The sequence below is a fragment of the Pteropus alecto genome, unplaced genomic scaffold (assembly GCF_000325575.1).
Source record: "Pteropus alecto unplaced genomic scaffold, ASM32557v1 scaffold5, whole genome shotgun sequence".
Taxonomy (NCBI): domain Eukaryota; kingdom Metazoa; phylum Chordata; class Mammalia; order Chiroptera; family Pteropodidae; genus Pteropus; species Pteropus alecto.
The window spans coordinates 14786565-14809941 of NW_006441953.1; the positions used below are offsets into that span (position 1 = coordinate 14786565).

General features: G+C 33.9%; 1 protein-coding gene across 3 annotated transcripts in view; it reads right to left on the bottom strand.

Moving 5' to 3' along the window:
- Positions 1 to 23377, bottom strand: part of PCDH7 (protocadherin 7) — a 245610-nt gene that overhangs the window by 162220 nt on the left and 60013 nt on the right. Inside the window, exon 2 of one of the 3 annotated variants that reach the window (XM_015594943.2) lies at positions 18836 to 20613. The exons of the other annotated variants lie outside the window; for them this stretch is intronic. Within the exon in view, the coding sequence (XP_015450429.1) occupies positions 20536 to 20613 (78 nt within the window). The 3' untranslated portion in view covers positions 18836 to 20535. Of the gene's footprint in view, positions 1 to 18835; positions 20614 to 23377 lie in introns of those variants that run through there. 3 annotated transcript variants of the gene reach the window in all.

The following is a 23377-nucleotide window of genomic DNA, read 5'->3' on the forward strand; positions in this document are numbered from 1 at the left end:
GTTTTCTGGCTTTACCAATAAAGCAGAAAATAGTTATTATTCAAACAGCTTAACAAATCCAAAAGAAAAACTACTGAATATTTTAAGCTAGAAGATGCAATTTATAATGGCTTTTCTGTGATATTTGGAATTTATCAATTGTACTCTCTTTCTAGAATCAATGATTGATAATTGCATTTATCCCATTTTCAATATGTTTATTTAGCCAGTACTGGCATCTCTTCTATCCATCCCACAGCCTTCATACATGTCTGATCACACTCATCTTCCCTAGACACCAACGTGTAGATGTGCCTACAGGCCCACTCTCCCTCCTCCACCATCTAAGAAAAGAAGCCACCCCTGACACTGTAGTCTCCCCAGAGAGCCCACTGTGACTGCACAAGTTTTTGCTCTTTCAGGAAAAAAAAAAAAAAAAGAACCTAGCTTGAGACCTCTCTTGCTCGAGAGTCTCCAAAAATTAAGGCTCTAATTAAGCATCTTACTTTGGGATTTATAAACTATTTAAGATCGGAAAGCCTCTCTCATAGTCTTATCAATTGAAATTTGGAAAGCATGCCAGTAATCACCAAATTTCCTTTTTTACAAATAAATGATGACTGTGACAATATGTGCTGGGTTAGGCCTAGGAATGTAATATTTAGTCAGAACACTTCGCTCCATCATATCTTTAAAAAGGCAACGGGATCCAGATATATTTGTGGTTTCAGATTACATGTAGAGAGCTTAATTTCACATTCAAATCTTAAGTGATTATAAAGAGTTAGTTGAGGCTGCAAACATAACATTACATTCGATGAATAAGAAGCTATTCTATTTTTATAGTGGAAAACCTATGAATACAGTTTTTTCATACCTAATATCCTTATCCATTTACCTAAAAAAGTATCCATGACATGCCTCCATGAACACAATCAGCATCTTGATCCCAAGTGATATTTATAACCACAACACATGGATTGTCAAGTAAATATGCTTCATACTCCAGAAATAATGAGAAGTATATTTTGAATTTCTTTGCTCAAAAGGAAAGTGAGTGTAAGGAAGACAATGTCTTGGTTTTGTCTGTATTTCATTGTTTATACTTTGGGGAACTATAAAACAATTAAAATCTTCTGATATATTCACTTTATTAACAAAATAATTTATAATTAAAGTAAAATACCTCTAAGCTTAAATGTAACCTTTAGGTCATTTTAGCAGTTCCTTCATAGATGATGACTAGACTATAATATTTCTTGTATGTGTATATATATTTATAAAATATATGTATAGCTATTATTCTTTTGAGATATATATATCAAAAGAATAACATATATACACATATATATCAAAAGAATAATAGCTCAATTTTCCAAAAATTATATCCCTTTAAGAGAAATCCAGATCCAAAACAAGTACTATTTTATTCATGTCAACTTTTACAAATATGAAGAGGACAGCTGGAGATGCTTACAGCATTGAAAATATCTCATTCATTAGAAGACACTAATGTATCATCTAATAATCACTTTGCATAGGTGACCAAGTAGACACAAAAATAAAATTTTAGAAATCTGATGACTAAAATGTAAATAACAGGGTAAAACAAATGAAACTCTATGATAGACCCTTTAATTTTTCCAGATTTAGGTGTGATCGACTTGGGCAAACTAAGGTTGGGATAGAAATTGAGACTGCAGGTCCTAATGAGTGTTCCAAAAACTATAGGGTATCAATATGGAAAGTGGTCAAGGAAGCCTCTGTGAGGTCCTGACATTTAAAGTGAGATTTAAATGATGAAGAGGCAGGCACATGAACACCAAAGAGGAGAAAAAGTGTTCTAAACCGAAAGAATAACAAGTTCAAAGTCCTTGAAACAGAAAATCCCCTGGCATGATTGAATGAAAACATGGGTCAGAGTGACTTTGAATTACTGAATAATGCTGAACATGAAAGAGTTGAGGTCCCAGAAACAGGCTGGTACCCAATCAGGGCATGAGTGTAGAACACTTTGGAAGATTGGATTTTATTCTCATTGTAATGGAAAGCCACTGGAGAACTTTAAATCATGGAAGAATATGTTGACATTCATACCTGAGAAAGAGCACTCCATGGAGAATGTAGCATAGGGCATATAGTAGAATCAGAGACACAGCAGATGTTGGTTTAGACTACAGTTTAGAAGAGGTAATGAAAAGTGGTATAGATTCGGTATAGATTTTTGAGGTAGAGGTAACAGAAATTACTGATGGATTAGGGTGGCATATAAGGAAAAAGAGCAAAAGATGATCTATGGGTTTTTGCTCTTAAAGTCGCTGAATATCAGTATTATTCATTCATATGAAAAGGATTATGAAGAAAGCAAATTGAGGTGTTTGAGGAAAAAAACAATGGTTCTACTATCACTCTATGTTTGTGATAACTAATAACTAGCATTCATGGAGCATTTATTCTGTAAAAGTATATTTTAAACACTATGTATTTTATTTATTTATATATATTTTACTTATTTAATCCTCCCAAGAACCCCCCAAAATGGTTATTATTCTCATTTTAGAGAAACTTGCCCTGGTCAGCCAGCTAATAAAGCCAAGAAGAGTCTGGTGCCAGAACCTACTGCATGACCACTGTGTACCATTAAAAGCCGAGTAGGTAGCTGTATTTAGCATGGAGCCCAGGGCAGAAATCTGGGATGGTGACACATAAAAACAAACTCCTGAGACACCACATAATTTAGACATTTAGGAGAAGCAGCGTAGGAACCTAGGAAGATGTAACCAGCAATGAAAGAGGAAGACCAAGAGAATATGATAAGACCTGCTCTAGGAAGAGAGAGTGAACAACCATTCAAATGCCAAAATTTAAGACCAAGTGACAGAATTGACCACTGGAGTCAGCAAAATGAATTCTGGTGCCCTTTACAGAGAGATATCGGTAAAGTGATCGGTAAGAGACTTACTGGTCATTCCATTCGACAGAGCAGCTGTTCCCATCGCACCCCTCTCAGATGTAAGTGGAAAATGTCTATATGGGCAACACTCTGATAAGTTTTGGTGAAAGAGATCAGAAACATGAAGCTATAACTGAGGCAGTAGCTAAGTCAGATATCTCTTTTTATGGCTAGTTAGGTATTTTGTGTTTAATATAGGTTATATTGCCTCATGTTTAAGTGCAAATTAATATGACCCAATTTAGTAGAGAAGAAAAAATGTATCCACTAGAACGTATCTTAGGCTAAATACAAATTAAGGTTCTATACATGGGAATTACTTACAATGAGTTTTAAGTTTCATTCACATAGATTTTACTACACAAAGAAGAAAAAGGACTTTTTCTTGGACTTCCCCTCTCAACTTTGTTCTATTAGCATAATTCAATAAGCCCTACATCTACAAAGGCCAAACAATCCAACTCTTTAAAATCCTATCATCTACAAGTATTTCTTCAATTCATTTAAATAATTTGGCAGGTGGCTTTCCCCCCCCCTTACTTCTATCACTCATTATTCTAGATGACTTGAATAACTCATTCATCTATTTAGTTTCAAAATTCCTTTGTCCTTATATTCCAGTGACAATCACTCCCACTCAGTATTGGCAGTTCACACCCATAAATACAAAATGGACTGTTTCTGAACAAAAAATATTCTACTGCAATACTCAGAATGCTCAAATTCTCTTCTCTAATCCCCTATCTCATTCGCTCATGCCCACACAAACTCTTTCTAGGCTTTAAAGGCTGATCTCCATCCCTGCTCTGCCCTTCCCTTTTCTAGCATCTCCAATCCTTCCTGGTTTGACTGCAATCTCTTTCTAATTTTGATCCCCCTGATAACACACTTTCATAAGTGCAATAGATTCTTCCATCCTTTGACCTTCTCTCACAGCTTCCTTGCCAATCCCATTACCAAATCCACCCTACCATCTGTTTGTTCTTCTTCTCCTCCTGGGCTGCCAAGAGTTACTAAGGAAATTGAATAATCATGCTGATCGACTCTGCTACAAATTTATATTTTCCAATGTCAGCTGAACTCTCAAAGCTGCTTAGTAGCTCTATTACTCATTCTTACTTGGCTGGTCTTCTCAATCGACATAGCAGCTGTTGCCACCACACCCCTTTCGGATCCCGTACTCTCATCCTCACTCCCCTCAATCTCAACACGTAGTTTCACCTCCTACTGCTGAGGACACTGAGGCTATCAGGCATGAACCCCCTCAGCTTCCTTCCTCTACATCTTCAAATCTATCTATACATTTACTCTTTAAAACTTCATTTTGCATCTCACAAGAATCCTTATTCTTTTGTCCATCTGATTTTTCAATTCCATTCCTTCCTGCCTCTGCCAACATCTTCTTTCATCGATGTGCTTTCTCCTTCCTGTTCAACCTCTTTCTTTCAACTGATGAACCTACCTGAATTTCTCGTTTTGTAAAAAAGATCATTTCTCATCTTCTACCATCAAATTGCTGTTTCCTTTCCTTTCCTGCAAAAATTCTTGGCAAAATACCTTGCATTTAATGGTTCTGATTACTTAAAACTGGCTCCATAAAACCTGATTTAATCTTACCTGGCTGCCATGCTGATGACGCTATTAAAAATGCTACACAAAGGAGTCTTTTCTCCTCTTCAATTTTCTTGATCTGAATGATGGGAGTTTGGCTTTAATATGAATTCATTCACTTGGTAACTGCCTACATTTGGGCAAGGTGTTTAACTTCCCTAAGATTTAGCTCCCTCACATTTAAATTGGGAATGCATGGGTGACTTTTAAGGACACTCTGTTTTCTTTGAGTAAATTACTTTTCACTTAGTGAATTTAGTCTGGTGAGACTGTTATTTAAAGAGTATTGTTCTTTCTTAACAAAAGGTTGACAAGTTACCCCAAAGAATATTTCAGCAATCCTTCTCTGGAGTCTAAATAGTGAGCATAGTGATGAAATAAATTAACGTAATTGGATTTCCGTCATTGCAGCAGTAATGTTGTAAAGAGATGGTTTACCAATTGCTACTAACCTCTGAATTCACTTCTATCTTCTTACCTGAGCTGTTCCTTCATCCCCCATCACATGTCAGTTTCATCTCTTGGTTCTCAAAGCTATCTTTTTTTAAAATACAGTTATAAACTTGTTTTCTATTGCGTGAAACTAAATTTTATTATTAGGATTAAATGAGCTAATCCATGTATTATTTTTAGTGCCAAAGTCTAGTACCTAGTAAGAGTTAAGTCAATTTTTGATATTATTATTGCTTTGATATTGTTATTATTAGTATGTATACTTCATTCTTACTGAAACATATGCATCTTTGCTTTTCATCACACGATTTTCTGCTGATTCTACATTTACTTCTTTGGCTTTTCTTTTATGTTATCTTCCCCATGACTCATCAAGACTAGTTCTTTCACACCTTCTGTTTTTATTCTTTCTATATATTCTCTAGGAATCTCATATACTTGCAAAGAGTGACATTACTAAATGTAGATGAACTATTTCTTTCCTTTCCCAACCTTAATCTCCAACGTCTCAAATTCTACTTTCCTATTGAAATGTTCAAAACTAAAATCTATAACAAACTTCTTTTTCATTCTTATTTTTGCTTTCCTCGCTTCCCTAATCTCTTACCAAATATTTTATATCTTTCTGGACATATGTCTCTTGATCAGTCTCCAAGGATATGACATCAGAATCACATGATTAGATTTTATCAGATATACTAGTCCTCTGACAAGTATCACTTTCTATAGTTCTCTATATACTGCCCTCCACTCTACAATCAGAGCCATCATTCTAAAACACTTATCATATTATACCTCCGCCTGAAACTTTTCAGTGACTTCCACATGCTTACAGGATAACCCCAAATTCCTAGACATACAATTCAACACTTGTTTTGAGCTGAATCTACTTGCTTTTTCCAGTTCATATCTAGTGACTCATTCCATGTACCTTATACTCTAAATGCATTGGAGTATGTGCCTTTCACCAAGTACACGATGAACTTTGATGCTTTCATTACATTGCTCATGATTTTTGTCTCTAGTTGAAATGCCTCTTTTTTCCCCTCCTTAGTGTAAGCAAACTTAATTTACACAAGGTTCAACTCAAAAGCTTTCACTATCATTAAACTTTTCCTAAATGTCTTCATTTTCCCTCTTTATCTCTGTCATCTTATAATACTTATAATATATCTGAATCTCTTAGTAATGAGTTCCTTGAAAGCATAGAAAGTATCTTTTCCACATTTATATTCCCAGCCTCAAGCACAGTGTCTGGGCTAAAGCAGATATTCAATAATTATTGTTCAGTAATTGTTGCCATCTGATAATCTTCAGAATCAAAATATATATTCTGAAATATATAAATGCATATATGAATACATATGAATATTATATGATATGTGAATATATATGAAACATGTATGTGAAGAAAATACATATTTCAAAATATTCATTAAATATAAATATGTATATTTAGAGAAACGTGTGTGTGTATCCAAAATAATCCAACACTTTTATACTTTTCTACTTCATTGTTAATGTTCTAGTCAGTACATATACTTTACCTATAATATCAGTAAAAAATATATTTAGATTCAGCTAATCAAGCATTGAGAAAATCTTTAATTCTATCCAATGGTAAGATATTCTGACAATATAATATATTAGAGGTTGTGCCTTTTCATAGTAATATAGTAAGAAAGTTTTGATTTCTAAGTGAATTTTTACAAGAAAATATGTAACTCAATTTGAAAAATAAAATTTAAATTGTCACACCATGGATAACAGCAACATTAAAAGCATGAAGATATTCCTTCGAAACCTGTTAAAGACAATAAAAATTTCAAACAAAAATACTATAATTTAATTTAAAAAGTATATGATGAAATATGTTGAATATGATTTATAAAGGATTTTTATAAAATTTTTATAAAATTTATAAAGAATTTGTATATGTTTTTATGATAAAACATATTTCGTATGTTTAAAGAAATAAAACATTTTGAAAATCATGTATTATGAACATGGACATTTATCTATAAAATTTTAGGTTAAATACTTTGCATAGATATGATATGTGCAACCTCTACATTATATGGAATATAAAGAATGGCTTCGGTAATACAGAATAACTTTATAAGGCAGTTTTCTTGGAAAATTTCACAATGTAAACACCACACATCAATCATTATTTATAGACCTGGGGTTCTAAATTCTTAAAACACTAGATAGCCCCTGGCATGCTATGGGCCCTTTTAGCTCTAACAGGTTGAAGCTGAATTTCCTTGGTTGCAAGTCAAAGATCAGACAGAAAATATCCAGGCAGAAAGCATGTAATCTAGTAGAATATATTTTAATTGGAATTAAAGTTGAAAAAAGGAAGGGAAAAGAACAAAAAGTAACTCCACAGACTGTGCCTATTCAATCTTGATGATCTTTAAGATTTCCTTGTCACAGAACTGCCAGAACTGTCTTACCACAAATGAAATCCTATGAATTGTTTTAATTTTTTTCAAAAAAAAACCAGTGAGTCCTACAAACTTCAGGACTGTGATAATCATATCCACACTATATGAAGCATAAATTCTTTTTTTAAACCATGCAGCACAAAAAGCAAAATCATTAACAATACTTTAATAATAAGCTACAAAATAAAAGCTCTTCTGAAAAAAAGTCTGAAATAAAAATCAGCTTATAGTTTGAGCAATTAGTTCAGACAATGGTAGAGGTAGAAATGGGATGCCTTAGATCTGATGAGTGATGACTCTTTAGCCTTCAGCCTCAATGTAGCCTCTTAGGCATGATTCCACTTGAGATCATAGCTTAACATCAAGGAAAGTTTCTTTCTATACAGTCAGTATTAGAGCAAAGAAATTTTGTATTAAAGTCGTGCTTGTATCTATGTCCAGCATCACATAGATGTTCCCTATAATCGCAAGTAAACAATTTATGTGGAACTGAACTCCATGTTCAAAGAATTGTTCCATGTGTAAAAATTTTAGAAACTATGTATTAATTTGTATTTCTTTTGTTATTAATTACATAATTCCTCTAAGAAAATAAATCTCTAGTGCAGAGCGTTTTATTGGTACCAAAAAATGATCAAAGAGAACAATTGTCTCTACTATTTCTTATTCCACATAAAGTGTGACCACAGATGGCACAGAATTCCAAGTCTAAGAGAAATACATCTCAGTTACAGCTCAATCCAAATCCCTTTAGGGTTATTTGTTTTTTTCCCTTCTGGTGCTTCCTTCGCATAGCTTTGAAAGTTATTCCCCTAACAAATCAGGGTCTCCACTTTCCTGTCTTTAAACACTTCTTCTGCCTGATTCCCAATTCTCCCAGGATCAAGTCGAATCTCCTTAAAATGAAATCTAATGCCTTATATATTTTGATCTGTTTTCCCACCTCTCTTTATACCATCGGGTCTTGGCACCCACCTGTTCTCCATCAAATCCCTTACCCTAAGCATTGTGTAGTTATCACATCTGGGTAACATATACCTATTGTGGTAACAATAGAATTCCTGCAATAGAGTAGATCCTGAGTAACACAGAAGAATGTGAGCTTTGCCAGAACTCACATGATTTGTGTATATGTATATAAATATGTGTGTATCACCTCAACTGTGATACCCAGCATTTAATATTTTGAAGAATGTAATATTCCCAGCACTAATCTATTGTAAGAACTCAATAAATATTTATTGAATAACCAATATTTATGCATTTTACTGAATACCCTAGAATCACATAAAATTTCCATTTATAGCATCGAATTAATTAAGTTACAGTTCAGTGAGCATCTACTAATATACTATAAACAAGGCACTTTTCTAAGAACTGGGGCAAGGGAAAGGTAAATATGAATCAGACTTGGACCTTCCTAGTGAAAAGATTATGGTGTAATAAAGAAATAATACACATATACACTTACGTGCCTAAAAAAGTTCATCATTAAAGGTAAGAAGCTCCAGGTAGCATAAAATTATGCAGATAAAATGACTTAAAATTAGCACTAACAACTTGGTAATCAGGAAAAACTCAACAAAATATGAATCAAAAAGAATTCACTCATGTAAAATTAGAAAGACAGACTTGCTGGGAAGATAATAGTATAGGTTAAGATAAACTGATAGGAAACTGTGGAGCAGGTAAAGTCACTTGAAGTTACCAGGCTTAGCTGGAACATAGAGTTCATGAAAAGGAAGAATGGAAAGTGAAAATGGGAGAGTGAGATTAGAGACAGCAGTAATGACTCTAAATTAAGGAATTCAAAATTTTAATTTTTAGAAATGAATGAGTACTAGATATTCCTGAGCATGAGCAAAGAAGAAGTAAGTTGTTTTGTCCTGGCAATACTTTGAGCAGCAATGTATGGAATATTTTAGCCTTCATCGTAATATATGAATCACTGTACAGAATTTGTATACTAACATTAATAGTAGTTCAACTATGGTCTTACCATAGAAAAAAAATTTCCTACAAAATATTTGAAGAAGCTAAATTAAAACATCATCAAACCTCACAGTTAAACAAAACTGAATGGCAACACAGATGATGCAGTAATAGCTAAAAAGGGAATGTTACTGTGTGAAAGGTACTCCCACAGACATGACAGCCTTACACCTTGGGTTAATACAATTAGAGATATTCAAAGAAAATGAAAGTGGAGGTGAGAATATGAGCTGATCTAATTACTCAGCTGAAGTTTACTAGAAAATAACTTAAACTCCTTACATATTTCTCCGTGTTTGTTCTAATGAACAGATTCTAAATTCAAAGAGATACTCATGGAAACAGCTCAAAGTATGCACTGATAATTGATCATTTTTTATTATGTTGTCACTTATAAATATCACCATGTTTTATAAGTATGTCTGTATTTTGTCAATGATTTCCGAAATACCTTTTCAAAGACATGCTAAAAAGAAAGCTTATTTATAAAGATTATGAAGTCTATACCATTATATATTTCTAAAATCAAGTTTAGATTCCTGTAAACGTTTAAGAAAATCAAGGTTTAAAGTCAGATAGACTGTCAGTTTAATCCCAACCTAACTCATCACTAATGTAAGACTTTTGGAAAACATATTTGTCTGTTTTAATAGCAGATAGCACTTAGAGACACCTACGACATGGCCAGCACTATTCTTTATTGTATTCGGACCACTTCTAGAATCTTAGATCAACTAGTGAATAGATAGGTGACGTGTATCACATTTATGAGCCTTTCTTTAATAATGGCTGTTATTTATACATGCTCACATTATGCCAGGCAGTTGTTATAAGTAGTATATGTAAACTTATATGAACTTATTATATGATTTATAACTTATATAACACATTAATTCAATCATATATTCTAATAATAGCATGAGAATGTTATCTTGATTTAAAAATGTGAGAAATTAAGCAACTTGCCTGAAGTCTCAAAGACTGGTTTGTAATCGGTGCTCTAAACACTTCACCTTTTAATTTATGAATTATAGATACTTTTAAATCATATATTTTCATAGGAAATCCAAGAGAGGACAAAATACAGTAATTTAAATACTTAGTAAACATGCTTAAACTGAAAGTTCACTTCCAGATCAGATCATTATCAGGAGACTATCAGACCAAAAGTTAAATTGCAACCTTCTGATCGTCTGAATATATAATTCCACCAAACTAAAAAGAAAAAATCTTAGATATCACACATCCTTGTGTTCATCCTAGCATCAATATTTACTGAATTATTTTTATCACAAATTCAAATTTGTCCTTATTTTAGAAAATAACTTCTAATTGATATACTATCAATTAAAAATACGTAATTTTTATATACTTTCTATTCTGTTTGCCAAAAATTTCTACTAAATGAAAAGGAAACAATTTGAATTGATGTGTTAGACAAGGTAAAGAGTCAATGAGGGAAAAAATAAAACTTAAACAATTTTCTCTTTGTAAGGTTTTGCATAACAGTCACTTTAGATCTCCATAAATACTCGATTCTGTGTACAATAAAATATCTGTGAGCGACATAATAATAAGCAGTATGTTCCAAATGGCATCCATATATTAACAACCAAAAGAAACTACAAAGAAATTTGTGAAAGGGCAAAAAGAGCCCTCAGGACCTACTGTGGTATGTAAACTCAAAGGAAACAAGCCTAATTACACAGCCGGGAAGGAGGAAGCCAACAGATTTCCGGGAATGGAAAAGAAAGCTTGACAAAATCTAGAGATATTAGCCAGATCCTTAAAAGATTTTATGTCTTTGCATGTTCTGAATTGTCACCTATGTAAAATGAAGAGAAAAACACCTCCAGAAGGTTTGCTGTGCTTTATAGCCCAATCTTCATAACTACTGTGGCCATTCTTTATTGCTGTAGTGAAAAGACAGAAACAATCTGCTGCCAGATGACTGTCTTTGGCTCAGCAGAAACTTCCATTTCATGTAATAAAGACAAACACACACAGAATCTGAGTATGTTCTCACTGGGAAGGGGCGGAGGGATGAGACACCCCTTTCATATCATGCACTTGAAAAATTATTTCTAACATGCATATTTTTTCCCTCAGGCCTGTCAGAGTTCCATTGTGGATTTCCAAAATGCAGTCCTTTGTAAGTAATTTCAATGGGCTTTAATAGAATCCTGTGAATCACATTATATATTCAAAAATATGATCACCCTAATACATATCTAATACATATATTCAAAAATATGATCACCCTAATACATATTTTCTCTCAAAATTATGAGAGGTACTTCTGTTTTATTTAAGTGAATCCTTTAGGCATTTATTAGTGGTCACTTAGAATTTCAATATAGTTCATTTAACACTATTGCAAATATAGTTATTTGATATACTTTTACTTTGTGGGAGTATTTCATGCCATAAAAATGCCTTTTAAAAACATCTGTTCTGGATTCAAAGAAAATCATATATATGTTCTCTTATTTTGAAAGGAAGAATTATTTTTATTTCTGATGGCATGTGACCTAACCGTCAACAATTCTGAAGCTTTTTTTTTTTCATTGTCTCCATTAGATCCATTGGGAGTACAATGGCTTAGGTCACAACATGAAACATCATCCTAATTAAACCGCTAATTAACTGGTTTAAGAAATATATTGCATGAAATAGATTGCTTTATTACTTTGTGTTAATTTTTGTGTCATTTCAACTTGGTAACCACTAATTTAGAATTCTCTAATCATGCTCTTTAATCCAAATGTTAATCTCAGATGATAGGAGCACATGATTACTGAGATGCCCTGGTGCAAGATATGTATTGTATTTCTTCCCAGTATTAAAAATGGGTTACTGAAAGATAAAAAGAGCCTGTATCTATAGAATTTTTAGTATTCATTTGAATACAAACTCCCTTAAGGTAGAACTAATTGAAGTCATCCTCATAAACATTTTCACAAACTTTTCCATGTAAATACCAAGGTATGTATATTACTACTTTATCAAAGGGTTTTTATTAAAGAGGTTCATGAGATAAACTGTTACCTTAATATCATCAGTGTCTTTCTAAACACATATTTTTTTCAATTACATGACTGTAACAATCAAGCTTCAATTTTGGTTCAAAATTATGGAAGATTTGCAATTTAACAAATATGCAGGGGTACTAAAAAATCAAAGAGCATATTTGACTTGCCTCAGAAAGTTAGAATACACTTGAAATGTATTATCAAGAGGCAGTTAGTTTCTGATTTTTCTAAAATGCATATACCAAATGTCTGCTTCTTTCATGAGTATGACACGTAAAGGAGAAAAAATCTTTGCTGACCCGCCTTTAATAGCTAGATGCAGAGAGAAGAAAGATTAGAGATTCAGGTCCCCCTGAGCTGCTACTGAAAAAGAATTTTCACTGACACAATTGGGCATCAGTGATTAGAAAACAGGCTGAGCTGTACCTGATCTCAGAACTTCAATCTCTTAAAATAGAAAATATTATTTTTCCCTAACTCCTAAAGATATAGACTAGGAAGATATCCATTTTTAATCATATTAATTTTAACTCCTCATTAGAAATTCACAAAAAGTAGCATAAGATAGTTATTAAGATGGTATTAACATTAATTAAAATATAGCTAGTTCTTTTATAAAAAATGTAAAAATTATTGAAACTTCATGGCCTAATAAAAATCTGTAGTTGGCTTTGCTTCTTTTCAAATATTAAGTTGCTAAACAGTGATATGAAATCACAATATAATTATCTCATGTTTTCACAAGCAATGCTATGTGTTCTTAAGAACACAAATTTATTTCTGAGGCTTACATTTTCCATGCCACAATTATTATTCAATATATTTCATCCAAAAAGTAGTTTCAATAGCCAAAACTGAGCAGTTTCAATGGTTATCTATTTGTTTTGTCCTCTCCAATATGCTTAACCAATTACTATGTTTAAAATGAAAGCCACTGGCTTTCCAGACATTAAATATTATACAGTTTAATTCAGGAAGTATTTATTGTCTATATTTCATACAGTCAAATTTATCATCCAATAAATGCAGCACATTTTTGGGATAATGAAGGTCTTTGAAAATAAAGCCCCCAACATACATAATAGATACCCATTAAATATTTGCAAAGAATAACAACTACTTATTAGTGAATTATTATCATAATCAGTATTATCCTTAGTTTTATGATAATCTGACAAATAATTTGTTATGCTTAAGTCTCACAATTTTTATACTACTAATAATTGGAGAAAATTACATTCCTTTATGAAATTGGATAAAGTGATCTTCAAAAATTGTTCTTTGACGTTTTAGAAACTTTCTTCATTGATTTATAACAATGGTTTGATTTCAACTTTCGCAGTTTCCTTTCATTTACCTATGCCCCAAAAAATTACAGCTCACAGAGCTCCAAGATCTGAATTGCAGCAGACCAGAAACTGATGAATTTCTTTGGAGAACCTGTAGCTGCACAATTTTACTGAGTTTCATGCCATAGCATATGGAGAATATTGAAGGGTTGATGTTAGCTCTTCTGTGAAGTGCCTTATATTTCACTTTTTGATGGTGATATTGAGTTTATTTTGAACCATGAACATTAGTCAGCAACCACTACTATCTCTTCATATGTCAATTATATAAGCAATAATAGGAAAATTAATAATTGCCAATGTTTACTAAGTTCTTGTTATGTCAAACACACACTACCTGGATAAACCTTATTTAATAATCACAACCAATCTGTGACGTATATGTTATTAACTTCATATTACATGTGATGAAATAAAGGTAGAGAGGTGTAATTTGTTCAAAGGTCACTCAATTTATAAGTGTATGCCAGGCAGTCTGTGTTTCAGATAGTGTACTTTTAACCACCGTTGACACTCTGTCACTTAGCACATGGCATTGTAATAATTAACCTGCATGGCTGGAATTCCCATTAGATTGTGAGTTCTCTCTGTTAGAACATTTTCCTCAGTCCACCCAGATTTTAGCAGCAAAGCCTCAATTTTCGGGAAAAAAAAAATTGATGCAAATAGTGCATATTTACAGCAATATATTTTAATCCTGCAAAGCAAATAAGTTAGAGAAGAATTTCTCTTCTTCTCTGTGTTCACTATTTAAAGGAGACCTTCTATCACAGATTCCATCTTAGTCCATATATACTTCCATGCGCTAGAACTTCTGAATACCTTTCACATCTTGCTCATGCATGCTGAATCTGCTACACTCAGGTTAATAAATACGTGATCTAAGGAACTGCAAAATCTATCTCTGCGCCCTCAAATAGTTCCAGAACCTAACTTGCACCCTCATCTATAATAGTGTTTAGCATGAAAGCTCTATAGCCCACTTATTGAGTGTAGCCTCTGAAACCAGGGTGGTAGAATGCAAAGGCCAGCTCTACCTCCTGTTAGCTCTGTAGCTTTGCAAATTTACCAAAATTCTCTGTGCCTCATTTTCCACATCTTTAAAATGGGTGTCATGCCAATAAAAGTATCTGTCTCATAAGGTCAATATACATATTAAAAAGAGCAATTAACATATTATCTGAACAGAGTTGACTCTTGGCAATTTAAAATTAAAAAATTATCAAAGAGGACTTTCAGTCAAGATGCTGTAAAATGTACATGTTGTGCTCACCTCCTCTCACAACTACATCAAATTTACAACTAAATTACAGAACAATCATCATTGAGATGTTGCTCGAAGTTGGGCTGAAAAAAAGCCTTACAACTGGAGACATATATAAGAGGCCACCTCGAGACTGGTAGGAGGGGCAGGGCATTGAAACAAGCTGGTCTCACAACTGTGGTTGAGAATCGAGCCAGTTATCTAAGCTACAGAGCACTCTGCTCCCAGAGAAGCGAGAGGTTCCAGCCTCATACTTGGCTCTCTAGCCCAGGGTTCCAGTGTCAGGAAGAGAAGTCTCTACAACCTCTGATTGTGAAAAACCAATGGACATTGTGTCTGAGTGAGATGAAGGGCTGTGGAAATTGCAGACATTCCTCTTAAAGGACCCACGTGCATGGAATTACTCACTGATGGACATACTGCTCTGAGCTCCAGCACTGGGACAGCAGCTGGAAAGGCACCAGGGACATTCGGGGAGGAACTGAATTATATGGTTTTAGAGTGAGGGCTTGAATAGCAGCCATCTCTCAGACAGAAGTGCTGGCAGAATCCACTATTTCTTTGTTGAGCCCAGGATGCCACCATATCTGATTCTCTATCAACCTGACTAACACTAATCCCTGTGCCCTGGTGATTCCCTCCCAACTAATGGGCCAACCTAAGCCACCTCCAGTGGCTTTTCCATACAAATGGCCTGTTTTAGCTCATGCTGCGGACTTTCCTAAAATCTCTCAAAGGTTCAGAAAACCCAAATACTCAACTGAGCAGCCCCAAACCCAGCACTAGTGACAGCCAGCCTCAGTTCATGGTTTGGCCTCTCAAGGCACCTCTAAGCCCTGCAAGGGGGTGGCAATCTGTGGATTTCTTGGTGACTCTTACAGGGGACCCTGGGCAATGCATAGACCGAGACTGAAATTGGCTTGTGGCGCCGCCTCCCCCACCTAGGGTATTGTGCTGAGCAGAGTAAGTCAGACAGAGAAAGACAAATGCCATATGATTTCACTTACATATGGAATCTAAAGAACAAAATAAACAAACAAAACAGAAACAAACTCATAGATACAGAGAACATTTTGAGGGTTGTCAAGTGGAAGGGGTTTTGGGGAGTGGGCAAAAAAAGAGGAAGGGATTAAGAAGTCCAAATTGATAGTTACAAAATAGTTATGAGGATGTAAAGTATAGCAGAAGAAATATAGTCAATATAATAACTATGTATGGGATCAAATAGGTATTAGACTTATCGCAGTGATCACTTCATAAGTTATATTAATGTCTAACAACTATGTTGCACACCTGAAACTAATATAATATTGTATGCCACCTATAACTGAAAAATTTTTTAAATATTTAAAAATAAATGCAATAAAATAAAATTACTAAAGAATTAATAAAATCAGTTCAAATAAATTATATTTACCAAAACAGGGAAGTAGAATTATAGCATTCAAAAAAAGAAGAACTAAAACCAATAGCAAGTATTTTAATTCTCAATAATATATATTTTTTTTACATTTTAGTGAGCTTTTTACCAATATGAATCCAATCTGATAATGGATTCTTGTGTGTGTGTGTGTGTGTGTGTGTGTGTGTGTGTGTAGTAAAATTGGTATGCAAGATCATATATATTTCAGGTATACATTATACTTAGATATTTGTATGCTCTATATAGTGTTCACCACCACAACTGCATTTACCATGATGATGGATTCTGAACATAACTTTTCAGTTGGTAACTCTCATTCAAAGTTGCTCCACTGATCTTTATAGTAGTCCCACCTTATCCAGTTTTGTTTTCCAAGGTTTCAGTTACTCGTAGTGAGCAGAGGTCCAAAAACATTAAATGGAAAATTCCAGAAGTAGACAATTTATAAGTTTTAAATTGCACACTATTCTGAGTAGTATGATGGAATTGCGCACCATCCTGCTCAGTCTCACCCAGGACATGAATCATTCCTTTGTTCAGCGCATCTGCACTGTAAATGCTACCCTTCGGTTAGGCACTTAGTAGCCTTCTTGGTTATGAGAGAGAAGAGGGATGTGGGGAGGGAGACAGAGACCACATTCACATAACTCTTATTATAGTATATTATAATTGTTCTGTGTTATTATTAGTTATTATTGTTGATTTCTTACTGTGCCTAATTTATAAGTTAAATTCTATCACAAGTACATATATAAGGAAAAACCACACTATATATAGGGTTAGTACTATCCATGATCTCAAGCATCTACCACTGGTGATCTCGGACCATATCTCCAGCAGATAATGGGGGGAATACTGTATAGCCATTGTACTTGAACCGAATCCAGCCTTCCTTTCCCCCCACCCCCCAAACAGATAGAGGCAAGAGGCAAGGGTAGAAGTTTTATTTAGAGATAGTGAGGCATAGGAGAGGCTTGGTTGGTGGAAGTCTGGAATTCTCCCATCTAAATTTCTAATCTGGTGAAATAATGAATATATTGACAAATGTTATGATCTAAATCAGTTCCATCAATGACCAGAAGTTCACCTAAATTAAAAAAAAAAAAAAAATTTAGTGTGACCAATTCTCTAAATAAGAATCTCTGAAGATTATCCATGCCACCTTTGTGATTTTGAAAGTGACACTGTTTTACAAGTCAGAATGCTGCAATGAAATAAAAATGACAAAATATATATGCTTTCATTTTGCTTCCTACTGTTTCTCTGACCTTTCCCAGTTGGAGTAGTAGCAGGAAGCTAAAATAAAAGTACTGTTTTTCTGAGTGAGGCACTTTGCTACTAAACATTAATCGTGAAATTATAACAGTTCCAAGACTCCTCTGCCCGTTGCTTCTTCTAAGAAGAGAATTACTGTTAGATGAAAGAGCCTACAGCAATAAACATCAGGGGCAAGTTTCCTTCTCTGAGCCCTACCAGGCTGATCCAAGTCCAGAAATGCCTTTGAAGTCACAGAGACCTTCATGTACTGATCAATCCTTGGGGGGTAAAGAGCAAGAAAAATTGGTTCTCGTACTTTAATATTCTGCCAGGGATGCATTAAACTCCTGCAGAACAAAAGGGTTTCTTCTGTTACAAATTGAGTGTATTTGTACTTGGGTGCTACTTGGCTCAATTAACTTAGAGGGACCTATTGATCCCAGAACATGATTACTTTTGTTTCAATACATATTCCATTAAGTCTAACTAAGTATGGAACAGTAAGAACTGTAAATTCATATTTTCCCTTGGTCTTAGGATACGCATGCATTGAGCTTTGGGTCAATTTAAGTAGAAAACAGCATAGAATTCTCCTAATACTGATGATCAGTATTGATTCTTAATATGATCAGTATTAAGTACCATTTTGTAATATTTCAAAATTATCGAAACCTTAGAAGTTAAGAATTAAAATGATTTTTAAATCAATAGTGCAGTCCAAACCTACCATTTATGGATAAGAAATCTGAGCACTTGAGAACACAAAATTTTTATCTGTCGGGTCTGATGTTTAGTAACAGAGCAAAGTTTAACATCAAGACTCTTGACTCAGTTCAGGGTGCTATTCTCCATACACTCTTGCAATTATCTGTCAAATCTTTTCTCTTCATCTTAAGTGGCTAAGCATTTCACTTTCAAATTGTATAGATGTGGAGAATGTATTCTAAAAACCAGCAATCTGAACATATTTTATGTCCCATTGTTTCAAGAGACTATTAAAATATAAAATGCAGACATTTTATAAAGTTTTTATTATTTTTTTGACAGAAAAATATTCAATACAATGGAATTATACTGTTTGGAGACTTATAATTTATTATAATAGCATAAAGACAAAAATCCCTGTAATAGTATAGATAGGGTACAAACTTCGGTTGATTGTCACATAGAAAGAAGAGGTAAAAATTTCAGCTATAAAGTTAATCAGCAAAATAAAGAGAAATGAATACAAATACCAGAGAACAATAGTTTCAAAATTATTATGGCACACAGTGACTACAAAAGATATGTCAATCTGTTTTTAATAGTCACTATCTTACCTACATTAATTTATGATTAATTACTTATATAATATAAGTTGAAGACAAGTAAAAAATATGTAACTTATTGGTAGATTAAAAAGTTATAGTTAGAACACAAATATTTTCCAAATCTCTTCTATAAGCTCATCCATGATTCACATTCTCTGTCACCAAGTGGCCTGAAGGAGTGTAATAGGACTTTCCAACTGTCTTCAAACTGATTTCACAGGGGCCTACTCTCACTATTTTCAGACGTTGGTACCATATTAATTTAAATGGCTCAGTTGCAATAAATATTATATTTAATTGAAGAGCCTTGCAGTAGCCATACTATTTTAGAATTGCTTTCTTTGTGAATAATGATCTTTAATAGTGATCATAACACACATGAATGACTTAAGACAGTTTACTCTACCTCTTTACATTCTAGGTAACGAACCAAAGTGCAAATGTCAATCATTAAATTTTACCTCCTTCCACTTATACACACACACACACACAAATGCATACATATATATCACACCCATACAAAAATTAGACTTTATATTTATACAATATCTTCAATTGAACCAATAACCATAATGCAAAGAGGTACTTCCTGCATGCAATTCATCCTTAAGAAAATAAAAAGTCCTCTTCTGCGTATATAAATGCATAGGACCACAAATTTAAAGGCCAGTTTCCTATGGATATAATGGCCATACATTCCGTGAACACTTCTAGGGTTTACCCTCAATTCAGTTGGAAATTGTGTAAAATGTCTGTGAGATATATTGCAATCTATCTTCCACTTTTATACTATAATAAATTATGTTTCGATGAGCATCAAAATGACTTAAATATTATTTTCTCTCATGTCCACCAGTTTCTCACTTTCCCTGATTGGCAGTATTTCTTTTTAGCGCCTTATTAAATAGCATTGAATAGTCTAATTATCTCGGAATTCGGTCCTGAGGTATACATTTCCATTCTTTGTTGATCTAGCACAGGCTCAGGTGATCTCAACATAATGAATCTAATTAGTTCAAACAAGGCAAATGAAATCACATCTATACTAAATCTCCACATTATTAACTATAAACAGTAACAGGATACTTGTCTCCACACTTTGCTTGAGTCCATTCAAGTGCAAACCGAAGAAAAAGGATTTCTTGTTCTTCTTGTCATACTCCTGAGTATGATGATATCTGATTCTGTTTCTCCATAGTAATCGATAAGATTGCAAAACCTCTCTCACATCCCTCCTTTATTCCATATTGAAAGCTTGATTTTTTTTTCACTTGTTTGCAAAGTATAGTTTGATTCTTTTTTGCAGAGATTTTATTTTAAAGCAATTTTTGTTTTCTTCGAAATCAGAGCTTCGTTTTAATCAGCTAGTGGTCCTGCCCCTTGGGAATCGATTTCTTTTTTACATAAGACAAATTCAGGTCTATTAGGATCCAACACATTGAGTTGGAACATTACATGTATTTCACTTACGAGCATATACATTCATTTTACATGATTCCTCAATGTGGCCAGGGGGGGTCGTGGTCTGCACTGTATCCACCTATAAAAAATACAAAAATATATGTCTGCTTTACAGGGATGTGAGTAGGGTTTTGCTACTTCCAAAGCTTGGATGCACATCTTGTCTGATAGTGTTCTCTCCTTGTTTAAAGATGAATCTGCAAAGGCCATAACCTCCTTCAGAAGTCATAGAGAACTAACAGTTCTCCCTACAATTAACAACCCTGGGGCATCTAAATCAATAATGCTGGCTAATCTCAAGGATGCTATCTCTAAGAGATATTTGCATAGTAAAAGAAACATTGAATTAATTGTGTTTCCCTGCTTCCAGCTTTTCAAGGCTGTGAAATGTCACCAGGAGAGGGGTAGGGGTGGGGGAGGATTATTGGCTTTGTTTATACTACAAATACAAATACGAATGAAATGGTAATTTTGTTGTCACTGCTTTTACAGTTTACAAACCCTTAAGAACTCTGGGATACAAGCTTGACCTGAATGTTCACTCTCTTCAAAGCAGCTCTCTAGTCACCAAATGCAATCACTAGATAGCTCCCTGTCTCTTTATAGAAATCTGAGCAATTTACATGCTATCAACAAATGTCCAGCTGATTTCTGGTCAAGGATGAATTACTCTTGTTCAAAGTCATGACTGTAAACGGGCAATGTTTTCCAACTTTGTATCAAGTTTGCACAAATAAAACTGAAGATAATATTCCTTCAAAATGTTTTTTTGGTGCTAGAGTCAGTTTTAAATAATGTTAAATATACATTTCTCTGGAGCCTGACCAAAAGGCGGATTTCTGCTTTCAGTGCCTGAAGGTACAGAGTATTGTTTTCCAGTTCGATGGTGCAGTCACTGTTAGTAAAACCTTTAGTACGTTTGAATATTGCCAAGATAACAAATTACTTCCGTAGAATAAAGATGCTTCGGTTTCCTACCAAAAGTACTTATCTTTAATAATTAGGATGGGAAGAGAGAAATAGTCTACCTAATTTCCAGTATAACAATGCATCAGCACGTGAGAATCACTTAGAAAAGAAGTAAATGATTTCTTTTACTGAATAATTGAACAATTCATTTTTGAAAGAAAATGGTGTAAAAAAAATAATGTCTATTTTAAAGTTGTTTATATTCAAGAGCAGAAAATGTTTAAAATTGCTCTGCTACAGATTGTCAATAAGAGCTCTGTGAATTTAAGCAGCTTTAAAATGTCTTAATTTTCCAATTATTTTTTATCTTTTCCTAGAGATAAAAAAAAATATATAGTTCTTCTATCTCTAGCAGTTCTAAAACTTAACATAATTTGGAATGTTCTGCAAATTATACAAGCAGCACACGCAAACCAAGGCATCGATAGTAAGTGAATTTTCATAATTTAAATTGTAAGTTTAAGATGAACATAGTTTATTTTATTTTACATAAACTATATCATTGTGTTAGGTAGCTAGTCAGACATGAGTGACAGGGGGAACAAAGGAATAGGGGTCCAGCCTAGAGATAGCCCAAAGAACACCCCAAGAGTAGTAGAATAGTAGTAGAGTAGTAGTAGAGAATGCACATGCTCACTAGGCAGTTATAAAACAGCCAGCTGTCAATCAAAATGACCTTGCACATCAATCAGCTAGCACCACCCTTGTAACCCCATCACAGTCCAAATAGAAAGCAGACATTCTTGCTTCTGGGTCCTTTTTGCCCTTCAGGGCTCCCCTCCCTTTTTTGCCCTTCTGGGCTTCCCCCTTTTTGCCCTTCTGGGCTCTCTCTCATTTTGGTGGCCTCCTGTGGCCTTTATGCCTTCTGTAACCATTCTGGTCCCTTTGTGTTGATTACAGTGCTGAGACCATATGCCTCCTTGGAGCATACTTTGTCTTTCTCCAGGGCCTTCTCGGGGCATTCTTTATTTTTCTAAAATATACTTTTAATAAAACTATTAAATCTCAATGACCTGTGATTCTTCTCTGCAGTCATTTGAAGAAGAACGGAAGAAAAAGGCTAACTACACGTCTTTGCTGTTGTCATCCCTCTCCCTCCCCGCTACCATTGGGGCAAAACAAAATTCCGATCAGCTCCAACAGTGACAACTGCACATTTTATTTCAAAACTGCTCATACTCTTATATGGGTGAAAGCTAAATTTTTAAAGTTTCAGATGTTATTTATTATTCTCAAACCAGCTACGATGTAGCTATAGTGCACACGAAGACTACATTAGATAATCTTCTTATGTACTCTTACTGCACATGATATGTCGCCATAGCATTTATCAAATATTTAACTACTTTTGTGAAGTTTCTTCTTGAATTCTCACATCTTATACAAGGCTATAAAATGTTCCATGGGGGCAAACATCATGTCCACTCTGCTTATTGCTTCATCCCCACTGCTGGCACATAGTTGGCCCTCAGTGAACATTGGTTTAATGAATAAACACATGTTTGGGAATAGCTAATTAAGGAAATCACATTACTTTTTACCTCTTATGTCTTTTTATCCAATTTAAATAATTTCAAATCATTTGGTTATCTTTGACTTTCTACTATTGGTCATACGATGGATTATAGAATAGACCTTTTTCGAACTGCAGCAAATGCCTTTATTTTACTAACAGATTATTTTTCCCATTTTTTCTCTAATTGCTCCTTAAATTTAGTCTGTCCATCTAAAACTTCACTAATTTTCTCTTTTTAATTCTTCCCATATAACGGTTCCTTTCTTCTTTCCTTAAAAGAAAGATACTATGTGAAATTTTCTGCAAGGTTTTTAATAAATGAATAAACAAATAAAACAATTTTAAAATACATAAAAAA